This window comes from Nerophis ophidion, linkage group LG09 (genome assembly GCF_033978795.1).
Source record: "Nerophis ophidion isolate RoL-2023_Sa linkage group LG09, RoL_Noph_v1.0, whole genome shotgun sequence".
Taxonomy (NCBI): domain Eukaryota; kingdom Metazoa; phylum Chordata; class Actinopteri; order Syngnathiformes; family Syngnathidae; genus Nerophis; species Nerophis ophidion.
The window spans coordinates 31,579,533-31,596,028 of record NC_084619.1 but is presented as its reverse complement, the minus strand read 5'-3'; the positions used below and the strand labels follow the sequence as shown (position 1 = coordinate 31,596,028).

At 41.9% G+C, this 16,496-nt stretch overlaps 1 protein-coding gene across 1 annotated transcript; it reads right to left on the bottom strand.

Annotated features, from left to right (window-relative positions):
* Positions 1-6,745: 6,745 nt before the first annotated feature.
* On the bottom strand, positions 6,746-15,706 carry LOC133559253 (cytochrome P450 1B1). Its single transcript, XM_061910841.1, has 3 exons — positions 15,548-15,706; positions 10,754-11,768; positions 6,746-8,079 (listed from the first exon to the last, which is right to left on the bottom strand). Exons 1-3 carry the CDS (start codon positions 15,675-15,677, stop codon positions 7,476-7,478), a joined length of 1,749 nt encoding a protein of 582 aa, XP_061766825.1. The 5' UTR covers positions 15,678-15,706; the 3' UTR covers positions 6,746-7,475.
* Positions 15,707-16,496: the final 790 nt, after the last annotated feature.

The following is a 16,496-nucleotide window of genomic DNA, read 5'->3' as shown; positions in this document are numbered from 1 at the left end:
CAAACTCTCCGCTCATGTCTACGGTAAGAGCCGACCTTTTGCCACCATTTTCTCACCGAAACCTGCCGGTTGCCATGTGGTAGAGAACCATGTTCTCTTGACCGCTCTGTTCTATAGTAATGCTTCACCGTCAGCTTTCGGGAATGTAAACAAGGAAACACCGGCTGTGTTTGTGTTGCTAAAGGCGGCCGCAATACACCGCTTTCCACCTACATCTTTCTTCTTTGAGGTCGCCATTATTAATTGTACAAATTGCAAAAGATTCAGCAACACAGATGTCCAGAATACTGTGTAATTATGCGATTAAAGCAGATGATTTATAGCTGGAATCGGTGCTGGATCAAAATGTCCACTACAATCCGTGACGTCACGCGTACGCGTCATCATACGCGTCATCATACCGCAACGTTTTCAACAGGATACTTCGCGCGAAATTAAAAATGTTAATTTAGTTAACTAACCTGGTCGTATTCGTATGTGTTGCAATGTTAAGATTTCATCATTGATATATAAACTATCAGACTGCGTGGTCGGTAGTAGTGGGTTTCAGTAGGCCTTTAAACCTGCTTTCCATAATGTAGCAGGAAGTGGTACAAAATATTGAACTCAACAGTGAAAAGTTATTGCAGCAACGCTTTTAGTGATTGTGTCAAGAACCCTACTGATTTGTAAATGACGTGTAGTTTTTTACGTGGAAAACCCCCGGCCATATTGCAGAGCCTGTTGTTTGAATGTGTTGTGTTGAGGAAAACAACACCTGATTAAATGCGGATATTCTTGCCAATCTTGTTAATTCACTTGTGACAACAGAAAGCTTTAAAGATGTCGTTTGTCATGCAATGTTTCATCTCAAGTATTTAAAGGCGGCTGCTGTTGATATGCCAAACATCTAAATACAAACTTGTCCTATTCAGGTTGTAGTTCTACAAAGTGCCTGTCTTTCTTCTTTTGTAGTGGGAATTTTTCATCTCCCAACTCATCTGTGCATTTCATGAATTTTACCAAATTTCCCGCTGAGTGGGAGCCTATCCCAGCTGACTGGTCTTTCCTCTATTAACATGGAAGTCTCCATCTTGAATGTGCCACAGATAGAAGGAGCATGATGATAGTCATATCAGTAGTCATCGACTCTACTTTTATCACACTTTGTTCTGCACTCTGCAAATGGTGGGTTGATCAAGTACGGGATGTTCTGTCGGGACAAGATAACAGCCGTGTAGGGGTAAGGATCTCCCAGACACGTCCTCTTTTTTCTCCGACCTCACTCGGCTTGATGAAGGTGATGATTAAGTTGAGGGGGAGGAGCATATCTCGGAGTCACATGTTTTCCTTTTCGGTTCCTCCTAACAGCTGGACTTTTGATTATTAAAGAGCAGCGTTGTCACCAAAAACATGTTTTATTGGAAGTGAACAACTTTAACACTACCATTTTTGCATTTGAATTGGAAATGTCTTTGGGAAAACATAATAAACAGTGCATCCAGAAAGTATTCACAAAACTTCACTTTTACACATTTTATATTACACCCCTATTCCAAAATATAATTATTTTTTTTGTACTCAAAATTCTACAGACAATACCCCATAATGGCAATGTGAAAAGGTTTCTCTCTTAAGATAAAAAACTACACAAGCCACAAGCATGGCATACCTAACTTTAGGCAGATTTTGTCACGTGGGGGTCACATCTTTATGCGGGATTGTTCTCCCGGAATGCAGAACGGACGGCTCCGGATCAGGACGTGTGGTAGGAAATGATTTATTTACAGTAACTCATAAAACTCATACAACAAATAAAGCGTATGCGTGCCGGTCGCACGTAGAAGCTAAGGCTAAACACTTAGCTCAGAAAACTAACAAGACTAACGTGGTCAAAACACTGGCAAAAACTCGAGACTAGGCAAAAAACTCGCGTGAAACAGGTTGCATGCAGCAAACGCAATGAAGGCAGAATGAGTGAGAACAAAGATGTTGGGAACTCGCATGGCTGCAGTTGTGTGTCCCCGATGATGCAAGAATCCAGGAGAGTTGAATGAAGGTAAGAGGAATTTAATTCAGAACTCATAAAAAAACAAATTAACATAAAGCAGTCGTGCAAAGTAACCTTCTCAACATGATATTATCTACGAGCCCTGAGGAGTGCTCGAGTGAAACATAAATAGGCAGTAGCTTTTTTGACAGCAGGTGTGAACCGCTGCCAATCAACGAAAAGAGAAAAACAACAGTGCTCGTAAATAAAACAGGAAATACAACAAAGTAAGAGCACTGAACAGGAAGTAAATACAAAAACATGAAAATTATCAGAAATAAAGTGACAGATTGTCACAGGACCTCCCCCTCAAGGAACAGATTACAGATGTTCCTATGAAAAACAAACAAATGGAAAAACGTCCAAAAATGTAAGGGAGGGTCGTGGAGGGTCGCCAGCTTCAATGTCCCCGCAGCCAGCGAGGGAGAGACAAATGGCGGCGGCGCGTGGCACGGCGCTGGAACTGGCGAGGCGGGCGGCCACGGAATGGCCACATCACTGGCCGACAAAAAGGAGAGTGCGTCACGCGAGAAGGACGCCCTGGGCACGGCCACATCCGCGGCTGACGTGGAGGCGGGCACGCTGAAGCAGGCCCGGGAACAGTAGACAAAGCGGCGGGGACTGCAGCCGAAACAGATACCTCTGCCGATGTTGGTGCCGGCGTTGAAGCGGCAGACGTCATCGGCGGCGTGGAAGCGGCAGACGTCATCGGCGGCATGGAAGAGGCAGACGTCATCGGCGGCGTGAAAGCGGCGGACGTCATCGGCGGCGTGAAAGCGGCGGACGTCATCGGCGGCGTGAAAGCGGCGGACGTCATCGGCGGCGTGAAAGCGGCAGACGTCATCGGCGGGGTGAAAGCGGCGGATGTCATCGACGGCGTGAAAGCGAGAGATGAAGATGCCGGGCGAGGACCAGCAGATGCCGGCCGAGGAGTAGCAGATGCCGGCAGCGACGAAGCTTGGCATGGTGCTGCTACTGGCGGCGTTGGAGCTGTGCGTAATGCCGGCGTTGGAACTCGGCGTGGAGCCGGCATTGGAGCTCGACGTGGAGCAGGCGTTGGAGCCGGCGTTGGAACTTGGCATAGAGCCGGCGTTGGAGCTGTGCGAAAGCCCGCCAGGCACGTAGATGTCTCCGTGGAAGGAGACGCTTGCGAGGATGACAGCGGTGTGTGCCTGGCTGCACCGCTGTGTATTGGAGGCCCCCCTCCACTAGGCGGCTGCCAGACGCCGTCCACACTTGCGGGAAGACGTGCCTTGTCGTCGGAGTCCCCCGGTGCGAAAACCAAGGACGGGCGGGAGGGGGCCAGTAGGAGGGACGAAGACACGTCCCGCACCGAGTCCCAGCAGGAGGACAAAAGAGACCTCACAGTGGGCTCCACTGGAACCCTCGGCGAACAAGAAAAGAGAGCGGGAGCCAGCAGGAAGAGTAGCCTGGGAGCAACCGCTGGAAGCTGCGTAGGAGCAGGGAGAAGCAGCACAGTAGACGACGGGAAGGATGGCGGTGGCGGGTGTGCCGGTCGGAGAGCCGTAGTCGGCGACGGAGCCGCGAGGGCCACGAGACGTGAAGGAGGAGGCGGGCGCGCCGGTCGGTGAGCCGTAGCCGGCAGCGTTGCCGAGAGGAAGGATGGCGGCGGAGGACGCGCCGGTCGGAGAGCCGTAGCCGGTAGCGTTGCCGCGTGAAGAGGGTCCGTGTCTGTTGGCTGGGACCTGGGACCGCACAAACCTGGCCTTCAAGTCCTCCAGGAATTGTGCGGTCCAGAACGTCTGCTGAGGATTGCCGACAGGGATTCTCGCGAGGACACTTTCTGGCTCGAAGATACTGTTGGGAACTCGCATGGCTGCAGTTGTGTGTCCCCGATGATGAGAGAATCCAGGAGAGTTGAGTGAAGGTAAGAGGAATTTAATTCAGAACTCATAAAAAAACAAATAAACATAAAGCAGTCGTGCAAAGTAACGTTCTCAACATGATATTATCTAAAAGCCCTGAGGAGTGCTCGAGTGAAACATAAATAGGCAGTAGCTTTTTTGACAGCAGGTGTGAACCGCTGCCAATCAACGAAAAGAGAAAAACAACAGTGCTCGTGAACAAAACAGGAAATACAACAAAGGAAGAGCACTGAACAGGAAGTAAATACAAAAACACGAAAATTAACAGAAATAAAGTGACAGATTGTCACAAAAGATAGGCTTAAATAGAGTCTCTGATGAGTAACAGGTGTGCGCGCACGGCAGGTGAAAATCAAGTAACCATGGTGACGAAACTAACTCACGAAGTGCACAAACAACAAAGGGAGTCCAAACAAACAGAAATAGCACAAAAACATGATCAGGACCACGGATCATGACAGTTTTGCCCATTCCTCTTTGCAGCACCTCTGAAGCTCTATCAGGTTGCGTTGATTTTCATCCAGGATTCATCTTTCCCTCTATCCTGACTAGTCTCCCAGCTCCTGCCGCTGAAAAACATCCCAACAGCATGATGCTGCCACCACCATGCTTCACAGTAGGTGATGAGTGGTGCCTGATTTCCTCCAAACATGATGCCTGGCATTCAATTGTGTTTCTCATGGTCTGAGAGTCTTTCACATGCATTTTAGTAAACTTTTTACTACGAAATGGCTTCCGTCTGGCTAGTATACCTTGCAGGCCTGATTGGTGGTTTGCTGCAGAGATGGTTGTCCTTCTGGAAGGTTCTCCTATCTCCACAGAGTAATGCCTTAGCTCTGACAGAATGACCATCTGGTTCTTGGTCACCTCTCTGAGTCGACTAAGATGAATGGATATATGTTTGTTTTTAACTTTTAATACATATGCAAAATAAAAAAAATGTTTCACATTTTTATCAGGTGGGGTCTGTAGAATTTTGAGGACAAAAATGGATTTATTCCATTTTGGAATAGGACTGTAACAAAAAAAAAGTGAAGCACTGTGAATACTTTCCAGGGGAACTGTTAATATTTCTGAATAAAGTAGTCATCTTTATTGTTGCTTAGCACCTTTCTAAAAATATGTCGATCTGAATTTAAAAGCCAGTGGCTAAATTACAAACGTAGATCCACTAAATGGTGTCGTGTAAGCTTCATAATAGTATTTGTCGACTAATCGCTAAGATAGTCGATGACTAGCTCGTCGACCATCAAAATAGTCGTTCTTTTGTAAAATATATAATTTTCTTTAATGCAATTGTAGTAGTTTTATATGTTCTCACCTAAATGTAAGCATCCTTGGAATAATACCTCCCTATCTTAGAAAATAGTTTTGTATCCATAACTGTATATTAAAGGCCTACTGAAACCCACTACTACCCACCACGCAGTCTGATAGTTTATATATCAATGATGAAATATTAACATTGCAACACATGCCAATACGGCCTTTTTAGTTTACTAAATTGCAATTTTAAATTTCCCACAGAGTTTCTTGTTGAAAACGTCGCGGAATGATGACGTGTGCGCGTGACGTCACCGACTGTAAAGGACATATTAGCGCAGCACCATTTGCAGCTAAAAATCGTCTCTTTTCATCCCGCAATTAAACAGTATTCTGGACATCTGTGTTGCTGAATCTTTTGCAATTTGTTCAATTAATAATGGAGAAGTCAAAGTAGAAAGATGGATGTGGGAAGCTTTAGCCTTTAGCCACACAAACACACGGTGTTTCCTTCTTTAAAATTCCCAGAGGTGAAGCTTTACTATGGATCAGAGCGGTCAAGCGAACATGGATCCCGACCACTTGTCAACCGGCAGGTTTCGGTGAGAAGACTGTGGTAAAAAGTTGCCTCTTACCGGAGATCAGCTGAGCTTGCACCGTCCATGCAGCTGCCGTCGACTTCCCTCAGAGACTGGCGTCAAGACATCCGTGGACACACCCCTCCGACTATCAGGTACTATTTAATCTCACTAAAACACTAGCAACACAATAGAAAGATAAGGGTACTCCGGCTTCCTTCCACTTCTAAACACATGCACCTGGGGACAGGTTGATTGGCAAAACTAAAATTGGCCCTAGTGTGCGAATGTGAGTGTGAATGTTGTCTGTCTATCTGTGTTGGCCCTGCGATGAGGTGGCGACTTGTCCTGGGTGTACCCCGCCTTCCGCCGGATTGTAGCTGAGATATGCGCCAGCACCCCTCACGACCCCAAAAGGGAATAAGTGGTAGAAATCGGATGGCATTTCACAGAATTATCCTAGTAAATGTGTCTAAAAACATCTGAATCCGTCCCAATGCAATCGCCTTTTTTTTCTTTCTAGTCCTTCGCTATCAATATCATCATCCACAAATCTTTCATCCTCGCTCAAATTAATGGGTAAATTGTCGTAGCGCTTGTTGCTGGAGGCTCCCATTAAAAAAAATGCGAAGATGTGAGGAGCCCTCACCCTTGTGACGTCATTGTCTGCGACTTCCGGTAAAGGTGAGGCTTTTTTATTAGCGACCAAAAGTTGCAAACTTTATGGTGGATGTTCTCTACTAAATTCTTTCAGCAAAAATATGGCAATATCACGAAATGATCAAGTATGACACATAGAATGGACCTGCTATCCCCGTTTAAATAAGAAAATCTCATTTCAGTAGGCCTTTAAGATGATATATCATACTCTTCTCCAAAACATTTGCTGCTCTTGTCTGGTTGTATGTCACTAGTACAACAACATGTACATATCTTTCATTTGGTGGCTAACAAACTGGAAAGAAAGAGTCACAGTTGAAGAACCCATGTTAATACTCCCAAGTTTTTATTTTGAAGCTTATTTTGGATTGAACAGGAAGTCCCTGTGTGCATGTTTTGATGCCGTGTAGCTTAAGTAGACAGCAGTTATGTTGCTGCTAGTTTGTGATCATCAAGTTATCACCACAAGTCAGCATAAATGGACTTTGGCTCTCAAGATGGTACGTTGACAAAAGCCATCAACCGTGTTTGTTAAGGTGGACTTCAGCGGGAGCTTTTAATTCGCAATATGAAGATTCCACTGTACAAGTGTTTGAAAGGAATTGCATGCATGCACACAATGGCTCTTTGTAGCTTTCAAATCAGTTTACTTTTGGCATCACGGAGCACTTACTCCGGATAATCTTTGACATGATTGATTGGCACAAAGCAGACCCACTGACATCTGTCATGAGGGCAAAGAAATACTCCTTAAACTTACAGTATGTGCTTGCTTGCCGCTGTTGGGCAGGACCTTGCATCAGAAGGACTCCTGCAAAGTGGACATTATCTATAAAGTAACAACAACAACAACAGGAGCACACTGGCATGTCTGCACGTCCGTCTTGTCCTCCCCTGAGATGAAGACTTTTCCTGTAAGTCCGAGCTATAATGTCCAGAGTCATGAGTCTGTGACTGACCCGATATCACGTTTTATTCCACACACCAAGTACACATTTTGCTGAATCCTACATTTAGTTTATTTTTCCCCCTTCATATTCTTTTTTTTTGGTTATTTTTTTAAGGGTCCGAGGGATTGACCTTGATGTCCTCAGCAATAACCTGACTGGTTATATCTTCCAGCAGCTTCATGTCATCCCTCAGGGAGACCGTTATCAAGAAAGGGTTGGGTTTCAGAGTCAGACCATAGGTGTAGCCCAGGTCGGGCGGTCTGGTTGGGTCTGTGCTGATGTGGCACTGGTGGACAAGCAGGGCTGTGAAGAGGAAGAGGTGGAACTTGGACAGCTCCTCGCCGATGCAGCGCCGCTTTCCCATGGAGAAGATAAGCACAAAGTTGCACATGTCCTTGTTCAGGTCTCCATTGGGGTGCAGGAAACGCTGTGGGTCGAACTGCTCTGGGTTGGCCCAGATGGTGGGATTGTGATTGGAGGACCACTGGTTCACAAACACAACAGTGTTCTTGGGTATGCTGTATCCGTTGAAGGAGGTGTGTGCGGTGGTGGAGTGGGGGATGGTGAGCGGCACAAAGCTGGTGAAGCGCATCACCTCGTAGATGAAGGCCATGACGTAGGGTAGCCGAGACTGGTCCTCGATAGACGGGAGATGGCTGCGGTCCACCACCTTGTCCACTTCTTCCTGGAGACGCAGCTGTATCTCAGGGTACCTTCATTCACAAGATGAGACCCACATTTTAGAGGAATTACTCAATAGTGCTTTCAATTTAAGGATAAAGTCTTGATCTGAATCCTAAGTTCTTTGTCCTGCCAAAACATGATGGACAACTTTTGTTTGAGTTTGGTGTGAGAGAACTTGATTGGCCCTGGCCTGAACCCACCGATCCCACCATGGCATAAAGGACATTGTGAGCCAGGTGTCCAGGATCAGAGACTTCTGACATCACAAATGTTCTTTTGGATGAGTGGACACTAATTCTACAGTACTGATAATTAAGGACTAACTAACTTCTCCCAAGCTATGGTACATAACAAATCATTCAGAATCAGCAAATAAAATCCCCTCCAAAAAGTTTCATATGAGAGAAATAAGCAATTTTCATGCATGAAATATGTCATCAGCAGTAATGTGGCAATGATCCAATGTTTCACTCCTATTGTATTTCTATGATGGCGATGGATGTGGCTGCTAAACAACAGTCGTGCATAGTATAGGCCTGCAACAATTACTTAACATAGTCGACAAGATTGATTATAAAAATGAATCGACAAAGATTTGTTGCATGATTTGAATGTGAATTGATAGACCACAGGGAATGTTCATTTTTACACCTGTATGTCTTCAGGGAAATAATTGCAGCTCAAACAGTACTGGATAAAGAGAATTGTTCTATTGGATGGTGTGTTTACTGGCCATCTTGGCTTGTTCACTGTGGTTGTATGTCTAATAAAGTAATTGTTTTCATTCGTTACATTTTAATGTATTTTTTCAAAGGTTTTTAAAAATGAGCTGCAATCAAGTCGCTGACTCATCGTCAAACTCTAAGATGTAGAGCAGATCATAATCAATATTAGATTGACTAGTCGACTAATAGAACAAATAATCACTGACAAGTTGACTATTGATATATTCACCGGTCGGTTTTTTGCTTGGCAAGCAACAAAACAACTCATTATTGGCCACTCTCCCTGTGTAATAAGACAATACTGTATTTGGTGAGGAGTTGTCTGCAGGTCAGCGATTACTTTTCTCTAGACTGAATAGTAGAATATCAAGGGTGATGTAAGGACAAAAAGTATGGTCATGATGCCATAGTATTGCTTAACTCAGGGGTCTACCAAACATCTCCCAGATAATGAAAGTCATGTGTTGACAAGCGGTAGGAAATGGATGGATGGATGTGTTGTTAAAGAGTATACATTGCGAGTGGCTGGATAGCTCAATGTGTAATTAACAATGGGGGTCAGTATTTTTAACATTATATTCATATTATGTTCACACTTGTAATTAAGTTTTAAAACTTTCCCGTCTCACCTTATTTACAGTCTATTTTATTAATATTTTGATTATTATTATTAAAGTTGTTGAACAGTTTATTTCCAATGGATTCATTTTAGAATTAAATTAAATTAATATAAAAATAATTTCACATAAATCAAAAAGTGCGACAAACGTTTTGTATTGGGGTACTCAAAGTAAAGATTTCCATTGATTGGCCCTGGCCAATGAAAGTCTGTTTGAATGCTTAAAAATATTTTAATAAAAAAAACGAAAAACAATAATTTTGATTAAAAACACACAAAAAAATGAAAATTATGTTTTTTTAGGAGAAAGTTATATCCAAGTTTCCCTTGCATCTCATTGCCCATAACTTTGGTGCGTTCAAGGACCCTCTATTAAAGTTAGAAACACAGGCATCACTATTTTTTAACAACCGTGGGGCGGACTTATTGTAACCCCTCCCTAATGATATAATCACAATAATATAATATTTTATTATAATTTACTGACAATAATCTCAAAGTGTATAAACTATTCTTTATTTTACACAAGGAAGCATCCGATTTATAATCATATTTTAGTGAATAATGACTATTTAAATTCATATTTTGGACACTTTACATTGAATTTTTTGGCTTTTGTGTAAAAATAAATTTTTTTTTGTCGCAACGTTTAGTTGTTTATTTTTCAAAGATATGTTCCAGTTAAATCCCATCTTTAAAAAAATAAAAATAAAACTAAATTAATGCAATAATTAGCTTTTTAGGTCAAGTAAACATACCAAGTGTGTGCGTTTGGGGCAGCGAGGTGGGTTTGGTGTGGCCTTTTGTAATCTTGTGTATGGGTCTCAGAATTTGGTGCTTTGATCGATTAATTGAGACGTTTATTAGTAGATTGCACAGTACAGTACATATTCCGTACAATTGACCACTAAATGTTAATACCCGAATAAGTTTTTCAACTTGTTTAAGTCGGGGTCCACGTTCATCAATTCATGGTTATTCCTGCTACGCCCCACCTGCTTGGGATCCATAATTCCTATTTGTTATTTGATATTTTTTGGCAAAAAAACAGACAAACAAGTTTATAGGGCGGTATTGCTCGGTTGGTAGAGTGGCCGTGCCAGCAACTTGAGGGTTGCAGGTTCGATCCCCGCTTCCGCCATCCTAGTCATTTCCGTTGTGTCCTTGAGCAAGACACTTTACCCAGCTGCTCCCAGTGCCACCCACACTGGTTTAAATGTAACTTAGATATTGGGTTTCACTATGTAAAGCGCTTTGAGTCACTAGAGAAAAAGCGCTATATAAATATACTTCACTTCATTTGTGTTACTTTAAAAGTGAGCATCCTCTGGGAATTAGAGAAGGCCAAAAGTGACTTACTTGACAAGGATGAGGATGATCCATTGCAAGGATGTAGACAAAGTATCTTGACTCGCACCAAAAATATCTGCAACAGTCGCTGAGACAAAGTCTTTTTCCGACAAGAAGTCACTTTTATGTTGCAGTTTGTCCAAGGCCACGATGAGAGCGTCCGTCATGTCCCTGGTGGTGCTGGACTGGATGCTCTTTCTGTGTTCTCTCACTTTTTCCATAATAAAGTCTGTAAACTCCCTGTTGAGGGTCTTAAAGTTGTCAAACATGGTTTTGATGGGGTTGGGGAAGTACTGCAGCCAGGGCATGACGTCCACGATGCTCCCGGCGCCCACGGTCTCAGTGAACTGGCTGTTCCTGCCCACCACCTGCCTGAACTCGGCGTCCTCATAGGAGTACCTCTTCCCGAAGCACACGGCGCTCATGATGTTGGCGGTGGACACCACCAGGTAGGTCATGGGGTCAAAGTGTCGCCTGTCCTGGGACTTGGTCAGAAAAAGGTGCAGGAGCTCCTTGAACTCGCACAGGATGTGCTGCTTGAAGGTGGTCTTGGTCAGCTGGTTCCCCGTGGAGAACATCCTGACGGTGGAGTGGGCTACCCTGCGGTGTTGCTTCCACCAGTCCGACGTGGTGTTGAAGGCCAGCCCGTCGCCGTTGGAGATGTACCGGAAGGAGGCGAAGTCCGGTCTCCCGGAGAACTCCGGGCCTTGGTTGATGAGCGCCTGCTTGATGGCGCTCCCGTTCAGGACCACCACGATTTGGGAGCCCAGTTTGATCTGGAAGACGTTGCCGTATTTCTCCACCATGCGCATGAAGTACAAGTGCGGCGCGCTCCCGAGCTGCGCCGCGTTCCCGACGACGGGCCAGGAAAAGGGGCCCGGGACGCCCAGGAGCGGACGCTGCTGGAGCCAACGCCAGACTTGGACGGAGAGCAGGAGGGCGACGCAAGACAGCAGCAGCGCCGTCACAGCTTCTCCGCCGCTCTCATCCAACATCGGAGCCATCTTCAGCTTCCTGCGAGCTTCTATTCAACACAAACGCGACGTGTTGGAAAATGCATTGAAAAATCTGCTCATGTCCTTGATTTGGGGGAAATGAGATTTAGTTTTAGTCAGCAAAACATTGCCAGGATCGAGCGTGCAGCCTGTTGCTGTGCTGACTTTTACGCATGCGTTGCAGTGCCAAGCTGCAACACCGCAACGTCTGTGCGCCGCTTTGATACCGTTTTTTTTTTTTTTAAAGGCGTTGTTCCGGAGGGTGTCACCCCACTCTGCACGCCGCAGACATCCCCTCCTCCTAAACTTCACAGCCCCCCTCTCTTCCACTCAACATATATGGCAACAGGCGCCATTATTGCGCGCCGCAGACTGCTAAAACTCTCTCAGGTATTGAGCATATAATTGTTGTTCAATGAATTATGATTGATTTTGGTTCATGAGCTCACTGGCAATACTCAAATTCACGTGAATGTATTCACTTTTCTACATTTTTAAATGTGGTAGCATGAATAATTTATTATTCAGTTTTCAAAATCTGTATTTGTTTGAATAAATTTAACTTAAGTAAGAATGATGTCGAAAAAAAACCTTACATGTTGGTGTGCTTATAATTGGCTTTTTAAAATTATTTTTTTAAATCTTATTGTTTTAAATATGGGCTTCACGGTGGGAGAGGGGTTAGTGCGTCTGCCTCACAATACGAAGGTCCTAAGTAGTCCTGGGTTCAATCCCGGGCTCGGGATCTTTCTGTTTGGAGTTTGCATGTTCTCCCGGTGACTGCGTGGGTTCCTTCCGGGTACTCCGGCTTCCTCCCACTTCCAAAGACATGCACCTGGGGATAGGTTGATTGGCAACACTAAATGGTCCCTAGTGTGTGAATGTGAGTGTGAATGTTGTCTGTCTATCTGTGTTGGCCCTGCGATGAGGTGGCGACTTGTCCAGGGTGTACGCTGCCTTCTGCCCGATTGTAGCTGAGATAGGCACCAGCGACCCCCCCCCCCCCCCCCCCTTCTTACCCCAAAGGGAATAAGCGGGAAATGGATGGATGGATGTTTTAAATATTGTTCACTTTGAAATGCAACAATGTACATATGCAGAAATACATCGTACTATAACATTTTTGATCTACATTTAATCGGTTTCTTTTATTTTTCAATTTTTAAAATGTATATTTTTATAAACATATTCAACTTCAAAATGCTGTCAAAATAAAATGTATAACATGCACAACGTATAAATAACCCTAACAGGTTTGGTGTGCATTTATTTAGTTTTTAGAGTGTATATTTTCATGAATATGTTTGACCTCTGAATGCAATATAAGTATAAATAATAATGTGCACGATGAAATAATCCCGACTACAGCATTTTTTTGTGTGCATTCAATTGGCTATTTTTTGATTATTTAGTTTCTGAAAATGCATATTTTATAAATATATTTAACTTCTGAATGCAGTAAGAAAAAAAGTTTGATGTCCATAACATAGAAATTAACCTGACTATAACGTGATGGTGTGCAATGTGCATGAAGTTGGCTATTGTATTATTTATTCCTTATGATTGATATTTTTTAATGACTTTTTAAAATTCAATATTAATATAATGTGCATACTATAGAAATTAACCTGACTTCACCATTTTTGGTTTGCATTGGATTTGTTTTTTTTTATTAATTAGTTTTTAAAATTACATTTGTTACGAACATTTTTAACTTGAAAATACAGTAAGGATATAATGTTTATGATGTGGAAATGAACTTGACTATACCATTTTTGGTTAACATTGTTTTTCTTTTATTTAGTTTTGAAAATGTATATTTTATGAGTATTTTAAATTTCTAAATATTGTAGGATTATAATGTTATATGTGCATATTTAATGTAGGAATACATTTGGGTGTGCAGATGTGCATTGAATTGGCTTTTTAATTTGAATTTGTATGTATTCTTTTTTTTTCAAAAATACACACTGCAGCTATACGATCTAAAATATAACATTTAAATATATAAAATCGTATATGTTTTTGCTTTATATGCCGTATCATGAGTTACACTTAGGTTTGCTGCCCAATCTGATATTTTTGTAAAAAGGTCTGCTTTTATGTCATAAAAATATTGGTGCCTGTTTATTTGTGTACCTGCACAAAATAATCAAAATTGTGTTACTTACTTTAGAAATGAAACGGATGATTTACCTAATCAACAATTAAGACGGCTCCACATTAGAAAAGAATAACAAACTAAAATACTATTTTATTTTTCTATTTATTAAATTTGAACTCCTTTGCACTGATGCTTTCTTTATTATGCAATATTTATTAATACAAATCCATTAAAATGATAAAAGCAACATCATAAATGAGGATGAATAATATCTGATTGCAAGCAAAAGACAAATGGTAATTTTTAAATCACGTGTGTTTGCCTTAAAGGGATTTGGGGATCCGCTTCAGCACCGCGGACAGCAACTTTCATCACCAGCAGTAATGTCCACTGAGCCCCACTTTCCTATTGTTATGATTCATTTTTCAAAATGACCACGTTTTAACTCACGTGATTAAGCACAAAATATCATCGCATTAATCATGTACACACGTGGATTAGTCATGCAATTTATTTTGACTGCAAATGCTATTTTACCTTAACAGCTATACAGTCAGTGATCAGATCAATGCAAGCGTCAGCAGAAAAAGTTGTGTGCTCGCTGAAAAAAATACAGCCTGAAGAACTTTAGATAAAACTGTTTTGTGCAAAAAACGAAAAAAAAATGATATGCATTAAAGCAAAATGTTTCAAAACGTTCCTCCATGGCATTCCGGCAATAAAATTGCATTTGTGCATGAATATTGAGGTATTTTTTTTTAGCAAATGTTAAATATAAACGATGCTAATCACCTGCGTGATTAATCAGGATTAATCTAAATTAAACAATTTAATAATCTGATTTTCAAAAGTAGTCATTTGCCAGCCCTAATTTCAATCCGACCCACTCAAGGCAATATACTACTCTATTATATTACAAAAATATTCAGTCAGGTTCTTATCCACCTGTAAATTATGTATAACTATTGATTCACCTTCATATAATTTACTTTTTCATTTTTTAGGTCTTTCGTTTTTTGTATATTTAATGTATTCGTTATTATTAAAACACTTGTATTTTTCTTCTGATGTATTATTACATGTACTTACTTTTATAACCATGTTTTATATTCATTTTTTTCCTTTTCTGGTTAGAAAATAGTTGCATTTTAATGCAAAAAGACGATACATGGAGAATTAACTCTGCTTCTGTACTCATTTTCCAAAATGTTGAATTGCATATTATTTTATTCTTGCTCATGTTTGAAATAATAAAAAAAATGTATACAATCATCATCTGAGTTAGTGTATTCCAAATAATTACTGTTTCTTGCACAAAATGCATAATAATGCCATCCATCCATCCATTTCTATCGTTTATTCCCTTTGGCAATAAATATAATTAAAGAAATTAATTAACAAATACTGATAAATCACTGCAAAATACATAAATTACAATTACATTGTTGTTATAAAAAATATTCATGCATTATATTAATTTTTGATCATACGTAAAATTGTTTACAAAAGAGTTAATTAAAGCATTTTACTGATAACGTAATTTAGTAGATGTTTAATATTATAAATAGTATTATTACCACTCGGATGTTGGCACCATTAGAAGCAGACCACACAAATGCATGCATAAATAATAGTAACGAAATAATTGCATATTGTCCAAAAAATGGCTGCTACCCGTGACGTTAAGATACTGAGTCAACTTACTGAGTGTGCAGTTATCTTCTCTCACTTGGAAGAAGTTGGCAAGTGTGACTTTTTTAGTGCATTTGAGCAAAGTCAAGTACAGAAAAGGAAAGTTGCAGGAGGGAGGAGACAAAGAAGACAATAAAGACATGAGAGAAATGAACCCAGCCTCCTTCGCTGGCCTACTTCATACAATTATTGCACGAATCATCTTTGGGGTTAATTATATATATAGTGCAAATGACATCAAAAATTGAACCTGTTTTGTTTTGAACAATGTCTCTCGCTCTCTCTCACACACACACACACACACATGTACGCACGGATGCACGCACACACACCCACACGCACGCACGCACGCACGCACGCACACACACACACACACACACACACACACACACACACACACACACACACACACACACACACACACACACACACACACACACCATTCACAATATTTATACAACAATAGTTTTGACTACAGTTTGTTCTTTTTCTCAGTCAGTGACGCCCTGTTGTTGTTTCCTCTCCTCTTTGAAAAGCACTCACTGTTCACACAGCTGTCGCTTGCACCTGCAGACTGTCACCTGTGTCTGTCACATCACGCCTGCACTCTTCCTCCTGCAGACTGCAACAGTCTTAGCTGGACTGGCGCTTCCTTAAGGCCCGATCGTTTACTTTAAACCCTCTGACATTGTTTGCCAATAAACAAACATGTAGTTTGACATATGTCTCATAGATGAGCACACACACACACACACACACACACACACACACACACACACATTGGTTATATTTTGGAATGGGGACCAAGTTATTGATCATGACTTGTGGGGACCACCCTTTCTACAGGTTGTGGAGGCATTACATTTTTTTTAGGTAAAATGTCCACTGCCCAGTTAGCTCATACACGTCTTTAAATCTCTGGATTGATGAAGTAATGTGCTGATCCTTCTTACTGGGGACT